This window comes from Chenopodium album, chromosome 13 (genome assembly GCF_948465745.1).
Source record: "Chenopodium album chromosome 13, dcCheAlbu1.1, whole genome shotgun sequence".
NCBI lineage: Eukaryota > Viridiplantae > Streptophyta > Magnoliopsida > Caryophyllales > Amaranthaceae > Chenopodium > Chenopodium album.
Window position 1 is genome coordinate 6,794,194 of NC_137846.1, and position 18,656 is coordinate 6,812,849.

The window sequence follows — 18,656 nt, forward strand, 5'->3', positions numbered from 1 at the left end:
TTTTTTGTTGACATAAACTTATTCTCAGATGTTCAGAGAGTGAAGTAACTATTATATTGCCCTTATAAAACTTATCTTATTGTCTTTTAAGTTAAAATCATGTCAATTTTAAAAATTCAGCTCAAATTTGGTTTGATTTGTTTAAACACAATTTCAATAATAAAAAAAAAAATTCAGTAAAAATAATTTACATTCAATTTTATTTGTTTCATCAATATTCTACTTTGTCACGGAGCATTTGTTTTAGTAAGGACATTATATTTAATACTTTTATTATAAACCAAAATATTTTAAAAAAGGTGAATAGCTGAATAGGTGATAGGTCCGACAACTTTGTCTAAACATGTTAAATAAAATTAAGATACATGACTATTAATGCCGAACATAGGAAGTGTTATGCTAGGGAGTAATGCATGTATTTGGTCAGTGATCATCGCCTGCCGGATATCAACTAATCAACCCAAGATTAATTAGTTCCCACTTTCTACAATTTTATGATCCAAGTATTAAGGACTCAATTAAGTAAGTACAATAATTGATTAATTGTATTTTTAATGGGTGATAGATGTTACATCCTATAGGAGATTGTGTCATTATTTAATTTCCTTAGATAATTATTTTTCTTCCCTAAATCTAAGGTTTCTTTGTCAATAAGAATAAAGTAGTTTTCTTATACAAAAGTATTATTGTTGCTTTCATCAATATTTAATTATTTATAGTTTGACCATTTTTTTTCCTTGGGGAAGGAAGATTATTAGGAAGCTACGGAATAAAACATAAAAGTCCACTTTTCTTTGGATGAGAAAAAACGTTTCATTGCTAAACGAACCTAATGAATAAAATAGAGTTCCAAATAGTTCAAGCAGCAGATCGAAAATAATCTAGGGTGTTACGTATACACCCAAGCATGGGCAAATGCTTCAAAACATGTTTTTCGTATTCGGGTGTATAATAGACACTTTGAATAGTGTTGTATAACATATTAACATGTTATCTTCATCATACCAGGCCATACGTCCATACATTAGCTTAGTACTAGTTTACTTTGTATTGCATGTTACAATGATAATAATTGCACATTTCGTATAAAAGAAGTTTAAGATCAAAATTTAACAGAGTAGCTCACATTTAAAACATAATGTTTAGAAATCAAAATACCACTTTTTTTCATCCACACAAGATCATCAATACATTCATTAACACTGAACAAAAGAGTTTCAAAATATACAAGCAAGGATTTAGCAAGCAGAACAACTTAAAATTGTCCAACCTAATTTAAACTACTCATATTCAACTTAATTGCACAATTAATATTAGAAATTCTTACATGATTTTGCATAATATGATCATACATTCGCTTGTCTACCGTCAGGAGTCATGCTACCAGGCTCCACCCTTGTCATTGCAAAGGCGGGTTTTTGTGACGGGTCATCTTCATCATAGTACATGTAAGCAAATCCACCATGTTTGGTTAGATCCATACCCGCCATCTCATCTTTGCTCGAAATTCTTAAGAGCCCAAGTTGTTTTAGGGTAAAGAAAAGCGGACCCATTAAGGCGCTGACCCACCCGAAAATAACGAGGATTTGAATAATTTGAGCACCTAGTAACCTTCCCCCTCCACCCATGAATAGTCCATAATGGGTCCTATCCGACCCGTAGACTTCTTGTACGAACTTCTTTGTAGCGAATAGACCGGTAAAAATTAGACCCCACATGCCACACCCGGCGTGCAATTGGGCAGCCTCGAGTGGGTCATCATATTTGACTTTTTCGGCTAACTTATTAAACCCAATTAAAACCCAAGCGGCCACAAATCCACAGATTATGGCCGCCCATGGCTCAACAACGGAGCACCCGGAAGTAATAGCCGCAAACCCACCCAATAACCCATTACACACATCAATTACATTCCAATGACCCACCAACATCCTCTTACCAAACAAAGTAGTCAATGCTGCGGTCGACCCAGCCAATGTCGTTGTGACAGCTGTCCTCGCGACCGCACTCCATTGACCATAAAATCCCCCAGGCTCACCATAAGGCTTAAGAATAGTCAAAAAAGAACCAGCATTAAACCCATACCATCCAAACCAAAGCAAAAAAGTCCCTAACACAACCAATGAGCCACTATGCCCTCTTAGGACCGCGGACCGGCCGTTACGATCAAAACGGCCGATCCTCGGGCCTTCAATAAAAGCACCCCACAACCCCGCCACCCCACCAACCATATGAACAACCCCTGACCCAGCAAAGTCAATGGCTCCCGTCCCGAACAATAAGTTATCCGCATTAAATGGGCTAGCCCATCCATCCGCGGACCAGAACCAATGAGACACGACCGGGTATACAAACCCGGTCAAAAACGAAGAGTATATTAAATAGGCTACAAACTTTGTACGTTCTGCTATCGAGCCGCTGGTGATCCCAGCGGCCGCGATAGCAAAAGCCCATTGGTACAAGAACAAACTATAGTCAACACCAGCTTCAGGCACATCATTAAGGGCAAAGAAACGTCGTCCAATGAAGGGATTCGAAGGCGAACCAAAAGCAAATGCAAACCCAAACAAGTAGTAAGAAAGTGACCCTGCAGCAGCATCAAGAACATTGATAAGCATGATGTTCATCGTACTCTTGGCCCGGACTGACCCGGCACATAACATCGCGAAACCAAGTTGCATGGCGAAAACCAAGTAGGTTGAGAAAAGGAGGTACGTGGTGTCCACCGCATATGCCACCGTTGTAAAACGGTTACATAAGTAGGTGGCTGCCGCGGTGGCATTAGCCGAGCCGCCTAGGAGGGGGAGTAGCTCCGTGGCGTTACAAGACATTGTAGGAAGTAATGAAAAAAATAGAGGTTAGAAATTATGGATAAGCATATGTAATAGTAGGAAAGGAAGATGATATTGTGTTATAGGTCATGTAAATGTATTCATATATATTTATATTTGAGGATTATAATAAGCAAGGTAAGAGTCTAATTTATGAGTTGCATTTATTTTTAATTTGTGGAGTTTAAATTTAAGTATATAGTAGTATAGTACTACTAGTACAGTGTCAACGATGAGTACAACTGTAATTAGTAAGGGAAGAGATGGTCTTCTTAGATATTTTTGTGAGTGGGTTGTTTTATTTCTATTTTTGAACGTAAACCCTTAACTTTTAACAGTATACTACTTTAATTTTTAAGGGAAGTTCTTTACTTTTTATTTTCATTTATTTCAGGTATGATAAATTCATATAAGTTAAGTTTAGGAAAAATAAATTTTGATTAGATTAGAGCTATTCAAGTGCAAATTACAACTTAAATATGTACTCCGTAATATGGAATAAGTTAAGGATAAGTTCAGTTCAGTTCAGTTTAAATAAGTAAAAATTAGTTGAATAAAACACAGATTTAAAGGATAAAATAAAAAAGTAAATATTATGAAATTATGAATGGTATGGTAAATTATTTAAGAGGTTATTCAATGCATGGTAAGGTAATTAAATAATGGGATCGAGTATGTAAATATGTACGTTAATTAAAATTACACAACATTATCTTTTTGCATGCAACTTGTAAATAGAAAATATTGGCTGTAAATTGTTTTACTTTTCAACGAAGTTGCTTGTACATTTCTAGGAGTCTTGCTCTAGAAGCTGTAGACTATCAATATTTCACACCTCACCTTATTTTGAAGTCAAACATCTAATGGTCAACTTTTTAACCGCAATAATTATTTATGTTAATAAAAGATACGCCAACTTAAAAAAATACATTATTTTTGGTATTAAAAATTCAATATTTCAGGTGTTATAATTATAGCTTGCATCATATTTTAAATTTTTTTTTCTTTTCTCTTTTGGGCAATAACACATGATTAAATTTTCAATTTTTATAAACTAAATTTGTTATTTCAGAATTCACATGTGAATTGAGACTAAAAATCTTAAATCGATATGAAAGGAGAACCAAAAGATGTATGAGTTTGATGGACTAATTGTGAAAACTCGGCTGATACAAAAGGATTTTTAATACCCAATTTATGTGTACGTGATCAAACTCTCTTCTCATGCGAAATTGTAATAAACCCAATCATAAACTAACTCTCGTACAACTTTACTTGAGGTGTGTTGTAACTCTTGTAAGACTTGTAAAGTTGTAAGTCATCAGTGGTTGCGTCAGCTTGAAAGGTGGTACAATACATAGGTGCTAGTGTGCTACTAAGACGACAAATTACTAAGCTAAAGTACATGGTACAACAACTGGCGAGGTATGATGAAATTTTCAAGTTACATTGAAAAGTAGGGCATTTATTGTATGCACGTTAAAGGTGAATTATTTGAGAAAATTCAAGATCTCTATGAATTTTTCACGGTATTGTTGAGATAAAATAAGCTTTATCATTTAATCTTTATATTATAATCAAGAACGGATTGCATTGGAGTATTTGATAAGCTTTTTGATTAGTAGTAAAGTGCTTCTATTCTATATATAGGTGTTAATAAAGTGATAATTAATTGCTAACAATAATTCCATTGAATCCAAATTGCATGTATGACATGCATCACGTGCTATTCTTGAGATTATGATGGTGAAGTTTTGAATAATAATTCTTCCTTTTTCTTTTCACTCGCAATGTTTTATACTCCGTATCTATCTATAATATTTTAACGATCTATAGTAACTTATATTGAAAGAAAGTTATAATCAGATGTAGGATGTTGTTAGTTTATTTTAATATAAGAAAAAAATAGCATATACAGTACTTTTAAACCTAAACAAATCAAGAAGATCAATTTACTATAAACCCCTTTTAGGGTTTAGTTGTTTACAAGCACGGCACACATAAGTTGACGAAGTCATGAAGACAATAATAGTTGCTTGATAATAATGACAAGAATAGTGCAACTACTTTAATGTTTGACTTGATCAAACAAAGTAATGTCACAACTTGTGAGTGAAACAAATTTAAATCAAACCCTTATTACAAATTGCAATGCTAAAAGTACTGGATTATCTCTTAAATATTGTCTCATTATCTTCGTTTTCCACTATAGTAACTGTTTTATTAGGGGTTTGTTCTCTTCAATGTAATTTCATTTCATTTCAATTCAGCTCAATTCAGTTCTTAATTTCCTTCTCTTATAAAATATTCATTTCAATTCAGTTCAGCTCAGTAAATCTGAATAGGCCCTAAATGAGTAGATAGATTAGATTTTTAGTAGATGGAGTACAAAGCACTTCAATTTTTATTTTTTTTAATAGCAAAAATATTTCATTAACTAAAAGTCATACGACATCTACAATATAGATTCGACGTTAACAAATACATAAGATATTGAATCAAATAAAATTTTCCTTCATAAAAACTACGATCGTCGAGTAGATCTTGCACCGTGGAATATCTCCCGCTTATATCGCTGGAAAATACACTACCTTTGTTGGAGAGACAATCTAACGATCCTTTGTAGCCGTGAGGATGTTTTTCTTCTGATTCATCTGTCTGCATTCGAAAACTTAATAACTTTTTCACCAACGAAATAATTTCACGACAATCCATTAGATCTAATATCATGGATTCAAAACTATTCTCATTGACTGAAATGAGTTGAACTGAACTAAACTGAACTTATTAGAACTGAACTGAATTGAACTGAACTAAACTGACATGAATTGAATATTTTATGAAAGAAGGAAATTAAGAGCTGAACTGAACTGAACTTATTAGAGCTGAACTGAACTGAACTAAAAATAATCTGATGATAACAGGGCTATAAACCTCGTCTTTCGAAGGAGGTCGAAAAACCCTTGTCTTTCGAAGGAGATCAAAAACCCTTTCTTTCGAGGGAGAAAAGTTCCTCCCAAAAGGGGGAAGCATTATTATAAAACCTAAAAAAACTTTAAAGAAACTAGGATTGGGGCTTTCCACCGATTAAAACCGATGGAAGCCCCTTTAAAATTCAACAATAGAGGCTAAGATTTTGGAGAGAGGAAGCAGAAGAGAGAAGAGGTTTTTTTTTTTTTTTTTTAATTATTTTTAGTTATACGGAGCACTTAATTAATTAGAGAGGAATTGTGGAAAATAGGGACTAAGCTAATATAAATGTAAATTGGGAAATATTATAGAGACTAATCAAAAAGTAAAACAAGACAGTCTTTATAGGACGAAATATCGGAGTATGGCACTAGTCTTTTCTAAAGTGGAAAGAATGAGAGAAAAGAGGTTCAAAGACAATAAAGATAGGAATCTTTTACTTTTCGTATATAGAAATAGGCAGCAAATAGCGTTGCACTTGCACTATCAAGTGGGCAAGATTCATGAACCATATCACATAATTAAAAAATAATTTGCTCTTATTTATATGTTGAAACTTTAATTAATATCTTGCGTCTTCCAATAAGCTACCGTACATTTCACTGAAATAGCTAAGAGTACAACAAACTAATTATTAAAGTGACTAGTTTAGTATAGTAAAGTTGAACTTTGGATGTAAAAAAGAAAAAGAAAATAGTACTCGACCTGTCTATTTCTCTATATTTAACTCTAATGAAATTACAAATTACTCATATAATAATATATCAAGTACAAAATATTAATCTATAATATTCGTTTAAATTACACGTATTAATTATGATTATTGATATCGTATAGAGAGTATACGTTTTAAATAAGGGTCTGTTCTGATTGACTGAATTGAGCTGAACTGAATATTTTATGAGAGAAGGAAATTAAGAACTGAACTGAATTGAAAATAATTTGAAGATAACATACCCTAAATATAAGAGATTTCTCTTTTTTTTTTTTCTTACTAAGCCTAGAATTGAAGAATCTAGACCGGAAGATTTAGTTGTATAAGTCATTAATAACAATTCATTTAATTAATTAGTTGAAAATTATAATACAAATTTGAATTTTTTATTTAGTTAACAGTCTTAGCATGTAAATATGTAATATGGAGACAAACTTATTTCAATTCACAATATGCATCAGATGAGAAATTCAATTGTAAAAAAAAAAAAATAAAAAAAAAAAAAAAAAAAAAAAAGAAATTCAATTGTTTTTAAAAAAAAGCAAAATTGGCTTCAACAACACGAACTTTTAACAACGTGCATGTAGCAGCATGAACTTTGACTAGTAGCCGTAACAACATCAACTTCTTCATTTGGTGCATAAAATATCATAAATGAAACCCAGAACCAGAAATTTTATCGAATACGTGGAATCTTTAATATTTTATTAACTTTTTGCAAATTTTGATATCATATTTAGTCCTCAAGGTTCAAATTGACCCAAAACCCTAACCGAGACATTTTTATAGCACGGAAATCGATGTCTTTTGTAATTTTCTTTTAATAAATTTGATCTCAAAATTGACTAAATTGAACTCCAAAACCTAGTTTGATAATTAATTTTTTCCGCATACAAATCTAGGCACGCAATACCAGACGATTTTTTATGACAATAAAATGTTAGATACCATGTCTTCGGTAAAATTTTTGGTATCGGGCTTCATTTATGATATTTTGTGCACCTAATGAAGAAGTTTGTGTTGTTATAGCTACTAGTCAAAGATCATGCTACTACTTGCACCTTGTTAAAAGTTCGTGTTGTTGAGGCCAATTTCGCCTTTAAAAAAAAAAGAATGAGAAATTCTTTTTTTTTTCTTCTTTTTGACAGCCCACGAAATTCATGTGGTATTCAATAATACCTAAATTTAGGGCCTCTTCACTTCAGCTTAATTTCAGTTCAGTTCAGTTCAGCTCCTAATTTCCTTCTCTCATAAAATATTCATTTTAGCTCTATTCAGTTCAGTTCAGCTCCAATCAGTTCAGTTCAGTTCAGTAAATGTGAACAGGCCCTTAGTATGCTTTAGTTTGTTTTATTCTGCTAACTATTTTAGCTACTAAACTTTGTCCAATTATATTACTCTACCCAAAAGTCTCTTATTACTTCAAATTGCGACTTTATAAGTGCATTTTTGTTTACTAAAAAAGAACTAAGAGCACACCTCAAGTGCTCAATGGTATAAATATAAGGTATGGTGCACCCTAGCATGATTCACATATAGGTGACACACCATTATCTTAAATTACCTTTAGCTTGTTTCAGGTGAAACTCATCTTTTTTCATCGCATTTTAAATCTAGTATTTTTTTTCATTATTCTATGATCGTCATTTAATTTTTGATATATTGCTAAATTAATTTTGAAATCACCAAATACAGATTATTATTATTATTATATATACCTAAGGGCCAATACCATTCCTAGTACACCACCCAACTTGGCCCTTCCTCCATTGTTTAGTTGCTTAAAATCAACTAAAATCAATGAAAATTTGCCCTCTTGATTTTTGTTTAATCACATAAATATAAAAATTGCATAATATTGGTCAGAGCTAGCTTGCAACATAATTAAACCTTGGAATATAATTAATGTAATGTAACCATCTAAATAATGACGCATTGAAGTTGTAAACACATGGTTTAGTCATACAAGTACAGTTCAAATGACCTAAATAAGAATATAAGATTAAATAAACTATGAAAATCTACTAGAATTTTCTGAGATATTTGTTGGTATATGTAACATATTCAATAGTACAAATATTATATTTGTATAACCTATGGTTTTTATATGAATTATATTAACAAAGTCTAGCTAGTGCAGTATCGTTCCCACGACTTTGAAATATCATTGATGAAAATGATCATTAATGAGAAGGTCAATAATTACAGCTAAGAACTATATTTAAGCAATATAATTAGTGAATTAATCAATCTGCTTTGAGATTCCCTAACATAATCTATCTTTCTTAAGCATGAATCTTAGGTTTGAGATTCGCCACCTGATATTTGTTTAACTTCAAAAATAATTTCTAAATATTGGACTTTTTCTTTTTTCCCCACTTTGAAAATTTAGAATACGTGTTGAAATTTGAGAATCAGGCCAAAATCTGTTGATAATTTTTTAAAAAGTCAAAGAAATTATGAAGAAATTAAGACAATGACCTAAATAGATCGGGGAAGTACGCAATGTATTTTCTTATTGTTATTGATGATTAATGTCAAAGATTATGTCTTGGTAAGAGAAAATTATTGTAAGCATGCTCAAGTGGTTTTAGCAGCAGTTGGCAACTAATTTCGAGGAGTCTTTTGAATACAACGGGTGTATTATATGCAATAGTTTAGGCATTGTGCAGCTATGATCCTGAAGTTATTAAAAAGCTGCCTATTTTTACAAAATACGGAGTACTTAATAATGTTATAACACTTATGTAGCCAACCACCAGATGGAACAACAATTTACCATAAGCGATTGATGCACCACAACTAAGAAAACCATTAGATCAGACCACCAACCTTCACTCGTTCTTTGACTTGAGTTGTACTGCAAGCAAGACCAAACCAACTGCAGAAAACCCAGACAGCAAAGTGGATGTATAGAACATTGCAATCAGAGATGTCCTCAAAGACTGCAATCAGACAAAATTGGAATAGAATGTTAGCTATTTGATCTTTATCACAACGACGATTAAATAATCAGATGGATTCTAAGATGAATATGTTCAAAAACCTTGGCCAGCAGCAAAGCATTATCATTTGCATATTGCAATTTACCGTCTGAGATGCTTTGAATTCCTTGACTAATTTGCCATGATAGGATCCTAAATTTAATTAAACATGGAAGTTGTCAGTAGACAGCAAAACTATGAAAGAATATTCAAATAAGTTAAATGATAAACCAGAAGCATAGTTGCTTCACTCAGGTCAGTAACAACGGGGCTTACCCAAAAGCAACAGCGATAACTGCACCTATAATTGCCTTTTCAGGTGTCACTTCGACTTGAAGTTCTCCAAACTGCAGTTGGTGGTACACATAAGACTTGGTACATCTAACAGTAGGCTATAGCATCCACTATCATGTAAAAGGGCAAAGAGGGTGAGGGGGAATCATAGGGGTTGAAGAAGATAGCGCACCTTGAAAGTCCGAGATTCAGCTTTTGGGAGTTCCTCAGTTGTAGGCACTGCAGTTGCAGATAGAAGCTTCCCAACAGAAATCATTGACTTTGCAATCTATACTTGTTGCAAGCAGCCAAGAATACTGCTATTTAGGAATGCATGATTTAAAAGTTAATTACACTAAGGAGTGAAAAAATGAATTGCTGCATAAGCACTTTTAGCCACATCAATCTCTTACACCATTTACCCAGATAATTAGTTGTTTTGCTGCTCATTGACGTGTAAAATATCATAAACTACTTTTAAATTTCCTTCGATTCAGTAAAGCAGCATAAGAAAATGTTAAGGATGCATTATACCCTTTCTAGTTCACCTTGACCATATTGTCCCATTGATTGAAATCTTCTTCCAGCAGACAGCAATCGCTTACCAAAAGCTACAAAGGAAAAAGGCTTATGGGTGAGGATTAAGCATTACATTTTGACAATTTAACAATCAATATGTCAATCAAATCTTACCTGCCTTTTCCCTTTCAGTCAAAGAAGTCTCCAATAAAGGGAGCTGCTTCGCTAAAGAGGAAGAAGTTGAAGTATCAGCTGATTCCCATGCACGAGTCAGATTCAATAACGTCTCCCCTAGCTCTTGGCCACACTAAAAAAAGAGTGTTTCAAATATCAAAGTGGCAATTCAGTTTGTTGCAGATAGTTTGCACCATACAAATGATCGTCCTAAACTTTACACAAATTTGCACATTACAAGCCATGGATTAAAGTGGTGGGAAAACAAGATTGTATTAAAAGAAAACCTTGGGGGGGGGGGAGGCGGGGTGGTCTAAACCACTATTGCTCAAGTTGAAACCCTGACTACAATTACATAGGTTCTTTAAAAACGCGCATCAAATACCATGGATTCATCTCTTATCTATAGCACCATCAAATAACCAGAGGAACTAACTACCATATATCTATAATCCATTAGTCCTTTATCCTCCTCTTCCAAGTTGTCACAGGATTTTTCATATTCCACTTTACTAAGTCTAATCCAGCCAATTACATACAATTAAAACTCAAATTCAACAAAGAAACCATCCGAGGACGAGAAAGTGAAAAATGTCCCTTCATTTTGCCTGGGCCTTCCCTTTGTAGCTTGATAAGGAAGGAAATGTCCTTCGGCATAAGTCTTTGGTCTCCAAATGGTCTCGGAAAGGTTAGAGTCGTTATCATCCCCTTCAAGCATTTGCAAAAGGTCCACACAGATATATATGTCATCCTTCACACAACCACACGATAAACCATCCCCAATCATATTTGACAATTATCTTTAAAAGCATATTCGCAAGGGATGAGACTGATTCCTTTTTTCTAGTCATTCACATCGATATTGACTTGACTCTTTGAAGTATTATGTCCTAACTTAAGTTCACAATTTGGAATATAAATGTCAATTTTAGAATTACATTAATTAATTTTTGCCGAAACTACAATCAGAGTTCTACAGGGTTTGTTCGATGTTCACAGAATTCTATGAAATCTCCCTTCAGCATTCATTTGTCGCCAACTTGCCATGCATAATGATGATCTAAAGAAAGTTGTTCTTCTGTAGTTCTGTTATTATAGATGTGAAAATTGTGTAAAGGAATCTTATACTCCTATCTAGTTTGGTTTGCTACGCCTGCAAAAGATATTCATCTATTTCCTCGCTAATGGCAGATATTTTTCAACTCCCACCGAATCAATCTATCCATCCATGTCAACAGAGTTTTAATATTCCTATCAAATCTATCAAAATCTCTATTACACTCTTTGTCAACATCAAACTAAGAATGCCAGTAACATAAAAACTGCTAAATCCTAGCTACACTTAAAAAGCCACATAAACTTCAGAAGCCCCTAAAGGAGCAAAGTGTTGAGGCTAAGAAACAAAGTAAAGTAAGAACACGGATTCATTAGTGTCCACAACGTTAACCAACAAAGTTCTCATATCTCCCTATCTTGAGTTGACCTCCAGTACATCATCCCTTACATCAAGTAATCAAATAAATCATATTGGCCAATAAAGCTGTCATCAATCATCTCAATCAAAAATTGAGCAATGATCCTAAACCAACTGTACATTGATAATAGTCTGCTGGCTGCCTGGCCTGCCCTCAGACTATTCACTGCAAATACAATCTCTTAACAATGCCTTGCCACACAATCTAGTAACACAAAATTTACCTTTCTACACGATGTTCATAATCCCCGAGACAGGAAAACCTCACCTAGCTCTATCATTTACGACGTCAAAGTAGATTGGGTCTTTGGAAGTTACCAATGTACAAAAGTATCACATGATTTATCTAACAATCTAATCCTTTCATTTTGGTATACAATGATCATAGTGCATTAGTGCAATGTCCATATACTACTCATTGTAAAACAATAGCAAAGAGATAAAAATTACTAGAGCCCATTTTACAGAAAAAATGCAGCATAAAACACCTTCAACAAAACTAACCTCATCAAGAACAGGTCCATTTGAAAGATCAAACGCGGCATCATTGAGCTGTAACAAACATTTTCACATGATTAACTAAAACCCTAAATTATGAAACATAAAATTAAAATTTCCAAGCTGCCAATTTCGCAGTATAATCAACAAAACTTAAAAGTTTACAAACAAAAAAAAAAAAAAAAAATCAAATCCCATTTAACAAAATCTTCACTTACATCAAGACGAAGGTCCCTAGGAAGTTTGGCAAAGTAATCAGGTGGCAAATCCAAATTAACCTGCAAACTAACAAAACAAACTTTAAAATTTCACTTAAAAAGGGGAAATTTATAGACTAAAATACCAAAAACAAATATAAAATCCTATAAACGACTAACCGCTAATTCTCGAAGAAGGGTTTGTGGGTCAGGATTAGAGGATTTGGGGGAATCAGATTGAGTAAGAGCAAATGCAACAGTTAGGGGAAATTTGGGGACAAGGGTTTTGTAGCTAAGAGATTTTCTGAAGTGGGAATTTGAATAATTATTGATAAACAGTGATTTTGTGGAACACAATTTAGTTGAAGAAGATTGAAGAAGAAGAGGATGATAGTATTGATGATGGTAAAGAGTAGCCATTTTTGGTAGCTTATTCTTCTCTTTGTTTAAAAAAAAAAATATTTGGATCCAAAAATTTTTAATATCAAGTGTAACATTGGCTTTTTTTGGTTAGCAGTGGACAAATGGTGCGTTTTGAGAGTGGTTTCAAGATCATTATGTGGTGCTGGAAATTTTTGTGGATATCTAATGGCCCACAAAATTTGGGTTTAGATTAGATGGCATAAAATTTATAATATGCTTTATTTATGATCACAAAATAGCTAGTGAAATGTGAACCATTTTATTTCTTGCCATTCTTGGTGCAGGAAAGGGGTTTATTTTTGAGGGAATCTTGGTGCAGGAAAGGTAACACTTAAACAATGCACCTCTGATGATGTAGATACGATTTGATCACACACACAAGACTATCAATAAGGCAGTGCCATAACATTAGCCCTTGCATAGCATTCTCAGCCGGAGAGGAAATTATGAGCTTTAAAACTTTTGTAGGGAACCAATTAATTCTCGCCATTAGCTCAATCTCATTAAACTATTGCTGTTTTTTCTTTCTGCATCAAAAACTTCACTTTGCAGCAATGGGGAAAATGTTATCAATAAGACTATTAAATTTGATATCTCCATCTCCAGGCATAAATCCTTTGCAGCAGAAGCAATAACAATAGATCAAATAATCATGTGATCATGTCACTGTTGTAAATATTGAGCTGAATTCTGCAGCTACTAAATCATGTAGTATTTCCTAAATCATGGTCTATCAACACTAAACAAAAGCCAGAACGATTCCTAGAACAAGAGCTCACAACATATGTAACAAACCACGCCGATTTCTATATGACAATATTCAGCTTTACAAAAGAGCTTATCATTCCTAAGATCTACGTTGAAAGAATGCTGGGTCTCAATTTCCAACCTTGGCAACCTTTCTCTGCTCAATTTGGCCTGTCACAGGACATTGCATCTCTGTCCAACTTATAGGAATCATTGTCTCACCTACAAGAAAATTTAAATCATCATCTCAGACAGTAACTAAGTAAACAGAATGGAAACAAGAAAGGGGCAATGAACAAAGGCTCAAAGCAAGACCTATAGCCAAATTCACTAACCTGCAGTGCTTTCTGCAGAAACAACTCCCAATTCGTTTTTTGCCGTTGACAAGTGATAGGCCCTTGCATCCCCCAAGGATAGCTAATAGATATGTCAAGGAAATCTTCATAAGGCTCATAGAGTAAAATTAAGAACATGCCCACAGATAAAGTAGGTATGGCTGTATGGACTACAGACTCAGACTTGGAAACTCATATCAGTCACAGGTAAATAATTAAGTGCCAGACTCAACTACTATATGAAAATTTTCCATACCCGGGTCCAAAGCGAAGTGTCAGAGATTTGACAAGGGTACATGAGGCAAAAGAAGAGCCAATTTATTGCCAATAGATAGGGTGTGTAAATGCTTAAGTTGATCGTTTTTAACAAAGCTTTCAAGCGTTTCTTTTGGCAGCGAATTTATGCAAATAAATAAAAGAGTTCCCCACATCCATTTAAGATAAATATTACTACAGAAAACCATAGTAAGATAAATAATGGATGAAGAAAAGACAATACGGCAGAATAACTAGTATATCAAGGATACAACCACTGCCCTGACAATATCACCAGCTCGAAATGAAGCATGCATATCGACCTTGTCAATCTCAGTTGCTCTTACATCCTGCTGTCTGCCAAGGCACAACAATTTACTTAATCAAGACCTGCATAATATGTATTATGGATAACAATACAGAACAATGATCTTCTAACACAAAGCAAGCACCTAATTACGCCTGTAAAATTTTCTCTAACAGACTTGCTACCAACACACATGATATCCGCTGAAGCCATTTTAGCCATCACCTTTTTAACCTGTCATGAAGATCACATACAGATTAGTTTCAGTTTGCAAAAGCACATCATAACATGCAAATGTAATGACACAGGCAAATCAATAGTAACTAGCAATGATAATAAGTAGTTATTTTATACCCTTCATACTTCATAGAGTTCCAAAGTGACATTGATAAATTTCAAAAAGCTAGCAAAACATATTGGGATTATAGGAAAAGTAGGAATTTTCTGGAGAAAGGGGAAATTGCCTAGTACCCCACACCATTGGAAATATATTTTTAAAAGGAACTCAACTATAAACATTAAATATTAAATTTATTGCTAATAGTTATCAAGAAACAATAAACTTACCCGTGCAAGGACTGTGCAGCCAGGTTCAGGGACTGCACCATGCGCTTTATGACCGGTTACCTCCACGACTGACCTCTTTAGAAGAAAGTTGCAGTTGTAAGAACATATGGCATCATGTGAATTATGTAATAAAAAAAGCCAATTGCTAAATTTATCGACATCAATTAATACAGCACTTACTGCAAGCATGATACATCAAATAAAAACCTGGATATTTTAAAATATATAACGAATTTCTACCTGGTACCCTATAATATTGACAAATTCTATTTGTTAGACCAACAACCCTCTGTAAAATTTTCCATCAATGTTCACTTCTCCCCTCTTCCCACCTAACCTAACACGATAACCACCCCACTTCATCATGAAAGCCACCCACACCCCTTTTATGCCTACATTCTCCTATCCGTAATAGTTTAACCTATTTGTGAGGAGAAAAGGGAAAGGGTGGTTTCCATGGCATGAAGGGTAGCTGCTATGGTTTGTTGGGTGGGAAATTCTTGGTGTAAAACTTTAGGAAGGTCATGATTTCATGAAGTGAAATAGGACAATATTAAAAGGTTACCTTTAAAATTTAACATATTTGGTCTACCGTATAGAATTGTCAAGAGAAGGGGATACTAAAACTTTACACCAAGCCCATTAATAACTTAATAGTAAAGGAACTTTTCCTTTATAAAAAAATAAAATAAATAAATAAACAAAAAAAAAACACACTACTATGTTGCTAGGATTGTTTATTCAACAAACTGTGTTAGTCCATCAAAGATTCTAATTAGAGAAAGAAAAAAAAAAAAAGATTCTCTAGACGAATCCAAATTCAACCCTTGCAGTTAGAGCACTTTGGCAAGAACATAGGAAATAATTATCTCCAATCACAGCTAAAGAAAAACCTCAGAATGGAGTCGTTTGAGTTATAATGTATTCAAGACTTCAATCTGCCCCAATCATGGAATCTGCTCTAAAACCACCATCCTTAGAGTTCCAAAAGGCTTGATATCTGTCTTCCTAGTATAAAAAATGGCATAGACTAGATATATAGCATAGTAGTAGTGCAGTACTCCGCATTAAGTAAGCCGCCAAATTGGCTACCTTGAGCCAAAATATTGGGTTGAGAACTCTTCATATGTTGAACATTCAATGACCCATCCAAAAATATTTGTATTGAAAATTCTACTCAGGTTCCAAGCTTCTATAGTTATGAAAGTAGAGCCACTAAACCACCTCTCCAGAACAGAAATATTGGCATTCAGAGTTCTCCATATACTGCATAAATACCACATTACCACATACATGGAACAACTAAAACTGTCACACAACTCTAAAACCTCTGCATTGGAACATCTCAAATCCATACAATCATACACAATCTACAACGTAATGAAATTGTCACTTAGTTTTCCTCCAGATTAACCACTTCACAAACTCTAGGTCTGGCAGTATCTCTGCTTAGTTTTCACTTTTTTGATGGAAATATACAATTAAAGTCCAAGTAGTTCTAGCAAAGAAAAACTGAATGCCGACCTTGCAACTAATAATTTAGTCATAAAAATAGATGAAACTCAAACTCCGTTCTCTTCCACATTTTTGTTCTGCATACTTGGTCAACCTACCAGTCTACCACAAGACCATGATAATAGAAACAATAACCGTATAACCCTATGCGAAAATCAATCAACAGTTCAATTCATATCCTCTCATTTAACCTAAATCATGCCAAATATCAATTTCTCAAATCATTGCACTTCAACTCTTCATTTCGCCTAATATACCCATGCCGGACAACTAACCCCCTCCAAGATGGATATGCACGCTTAGCACCTCATACCAACCCAAAAACCCATAACATTGTTAGCCAAGTCCTAATAAAGTATTATCTAGTGCACTCATAGCATTTTGTTAAAAGGACAGAATTGGAATTGGGAGGTAAAAATGTCATCTTCCTGACTTCCCAGATATACAAAACCAAACAAAAGGTGCCTCTCAATCCTAATGTACTAAACCAAATGACATAAAAACTAATAACTTCCATTTCTCTTCTCTTCGCTTCTCTTTCCTTCTTAATCATTTTTAAAAACCCAAACGAGCAATCAAAATTTGTTTGGTTGCTCAACCAACATTTTCCTCTATAAGAAAAAAAAATCAAAAACTAAAAGGTAATAATTTTCCCAATCCGAAAAAATAAATTTACTTCACTCATACTCCATAAATCCATAACCAATTACATAGCGCATACGCCAACTAGCTTAGTTGATTAAAGTCCGGGAATTGCTGCTTGACACTCAATACCGAATCCTGTCTACCTCATTAGTCATTACCATTTGTGCTCTCTCTACACTAGAATTAGAATTTCCATCACACCCACAAATCAATGCTTAGCAAAATTATAAATACCCCCATTAAACTCCATAATCTCAAACTAATTCACAAAATTAACCATTTAAAAAACACTGAATTATTATTAATCACCAAGACGTCAAATACTATATTACTATATATTTCCCAAATTTCAATCAAAAGCCCTAAAAAGAAGCTTAATAAATTAACAAAACAAAAATGTGAAAGAAATTAAGAAGAAGAAACAAACCTTGTCAGTAGAATCAGAAGGAGGAGGAGAGACAGTGCGGTAACCAGTAAGAGAAGCGTAGACAAGATTAACACCGGCAGCATCAGCGGCAACGTAAGCACCTTTACCAGGTTTAAGCTCCGATGCTTTTCCTAAGATTTCTCCTGGTGTTACTTTTTCTTTGTTGTCTCCTTCGATTTCTCCCATGTTTTCTGGGTTTCTCTGCGATTCAGGCGGCGGCGAAATTAACGGCTTCTGACGGCGGCAATAGAGGTTTAATTTTTTGAGAGGGGCGGGGTTTTTGTAGTTCACTGTATAAGAATGAGTCGGGTTTGTTCGGGTATGACTTATGGACCATTGGACCTTATGGTGAATCTTTTATATAATTGAAGAGTCATTTAACCACAACCTTTTAAAAGGCTAATTATCAAATCTCATGCATTCGAGTTTTTTTTTTTTTTTTTTTTTTTTTTTTTTTTTTTTTTTTTGCTATAACCTCCAATTACATAACTTCCACTTCTTCATTTTTTTTTCTAATAACTTTCACATCTTACCTACCGTGCGTTAGCACGGATACAATCTAGTGATTAGAGAAATTACAAGTTTCTTACTACGGCCTACGGGTGACTGGGTGAGCAAAAAATCAATGTACTCTAAATTGGAATCGAAACTCACAAATACAACAAACCTAAAGGAGTTACTCCCTATCTTCTTTTTTTTTTTAGTATCACTTTAATTTTTGCATTATTCACATACTATGATTGCCTTAATCTTTTTCACCTCTATAAAACAAATAAATGTTATATATATTATATCATTAG

The 18,656-nt window shown here is 33.8% G+C and overlaps 1 protein-coding gene across 1 annotated transcript; it reads right to left on the reverse strand.

The window, feature by feature from the left end:
* Positions 1-1,141: 1,141 nt before the first annotated feature.
* LOC145575112 (uncharacterized) lies at positions 1,142-18,157 on the reverse strand. The gene is made up of 16 exons (XM_081633028.1): positions 17,857-18,157; positions 15,270-15,344; positions 14,848-14,936; positions 14,668-14,752; positions 14,141-14,222; positions 13,948-14,027; positions 12,816-13,145; positions 12,657-12,716; positions 12,445-12,492; positions 10,467-10,599; positions 10,308-10,384; positions 9,967-10,062; positions 9,777-9,847; positions 9,563-9,653; positions 9,356-9,461; positions 1,142-2,836 (listed from the first exon to the last, which is right to left on the reverse strand). The coding sequence occupies exons 1-16, from the start codon at positions 18,040-18,042 to the stop codon at positions 1,347-1,349; spliced, it is 3,099 nt and encodes a 1,032-aa protein (XP_081489154.1). The 5' UTR covers positions 18,043-18,157; the 3' UTR covers positions 1,142-1,346.
* Positions 18,158-18,656: the final 499 nt, after the last annotated feature.

What these genes read in the sequence shown, in the direction of transcription:
- LOC145575112 (XM_081633028.1), bottom strand. Translation starts at nt 18,042, where the DNA reads ATGGGAGAAATCGAAGGAGACAACAAAGAAAAAGTAACACCAGGAGAA. An exon ending in GCTGCACAGTCCTTGCACGG is followed by an intron (nt 14,937 to 15,269) that starts GTAAGTTTATTG and finishes TCTTCATGACAG; the next exon opens with GTTAAAAAGGTGATGGCTAA. An exon ending in CTGAATCTCGGACTTTCAAG is followed by an intron (nt 9,848 to 9,966) that starts GTGCGCTATCTT and finishes CACCAACTGCAG; the next exon opens with TTTGGAGAACTTCAAGTCGA.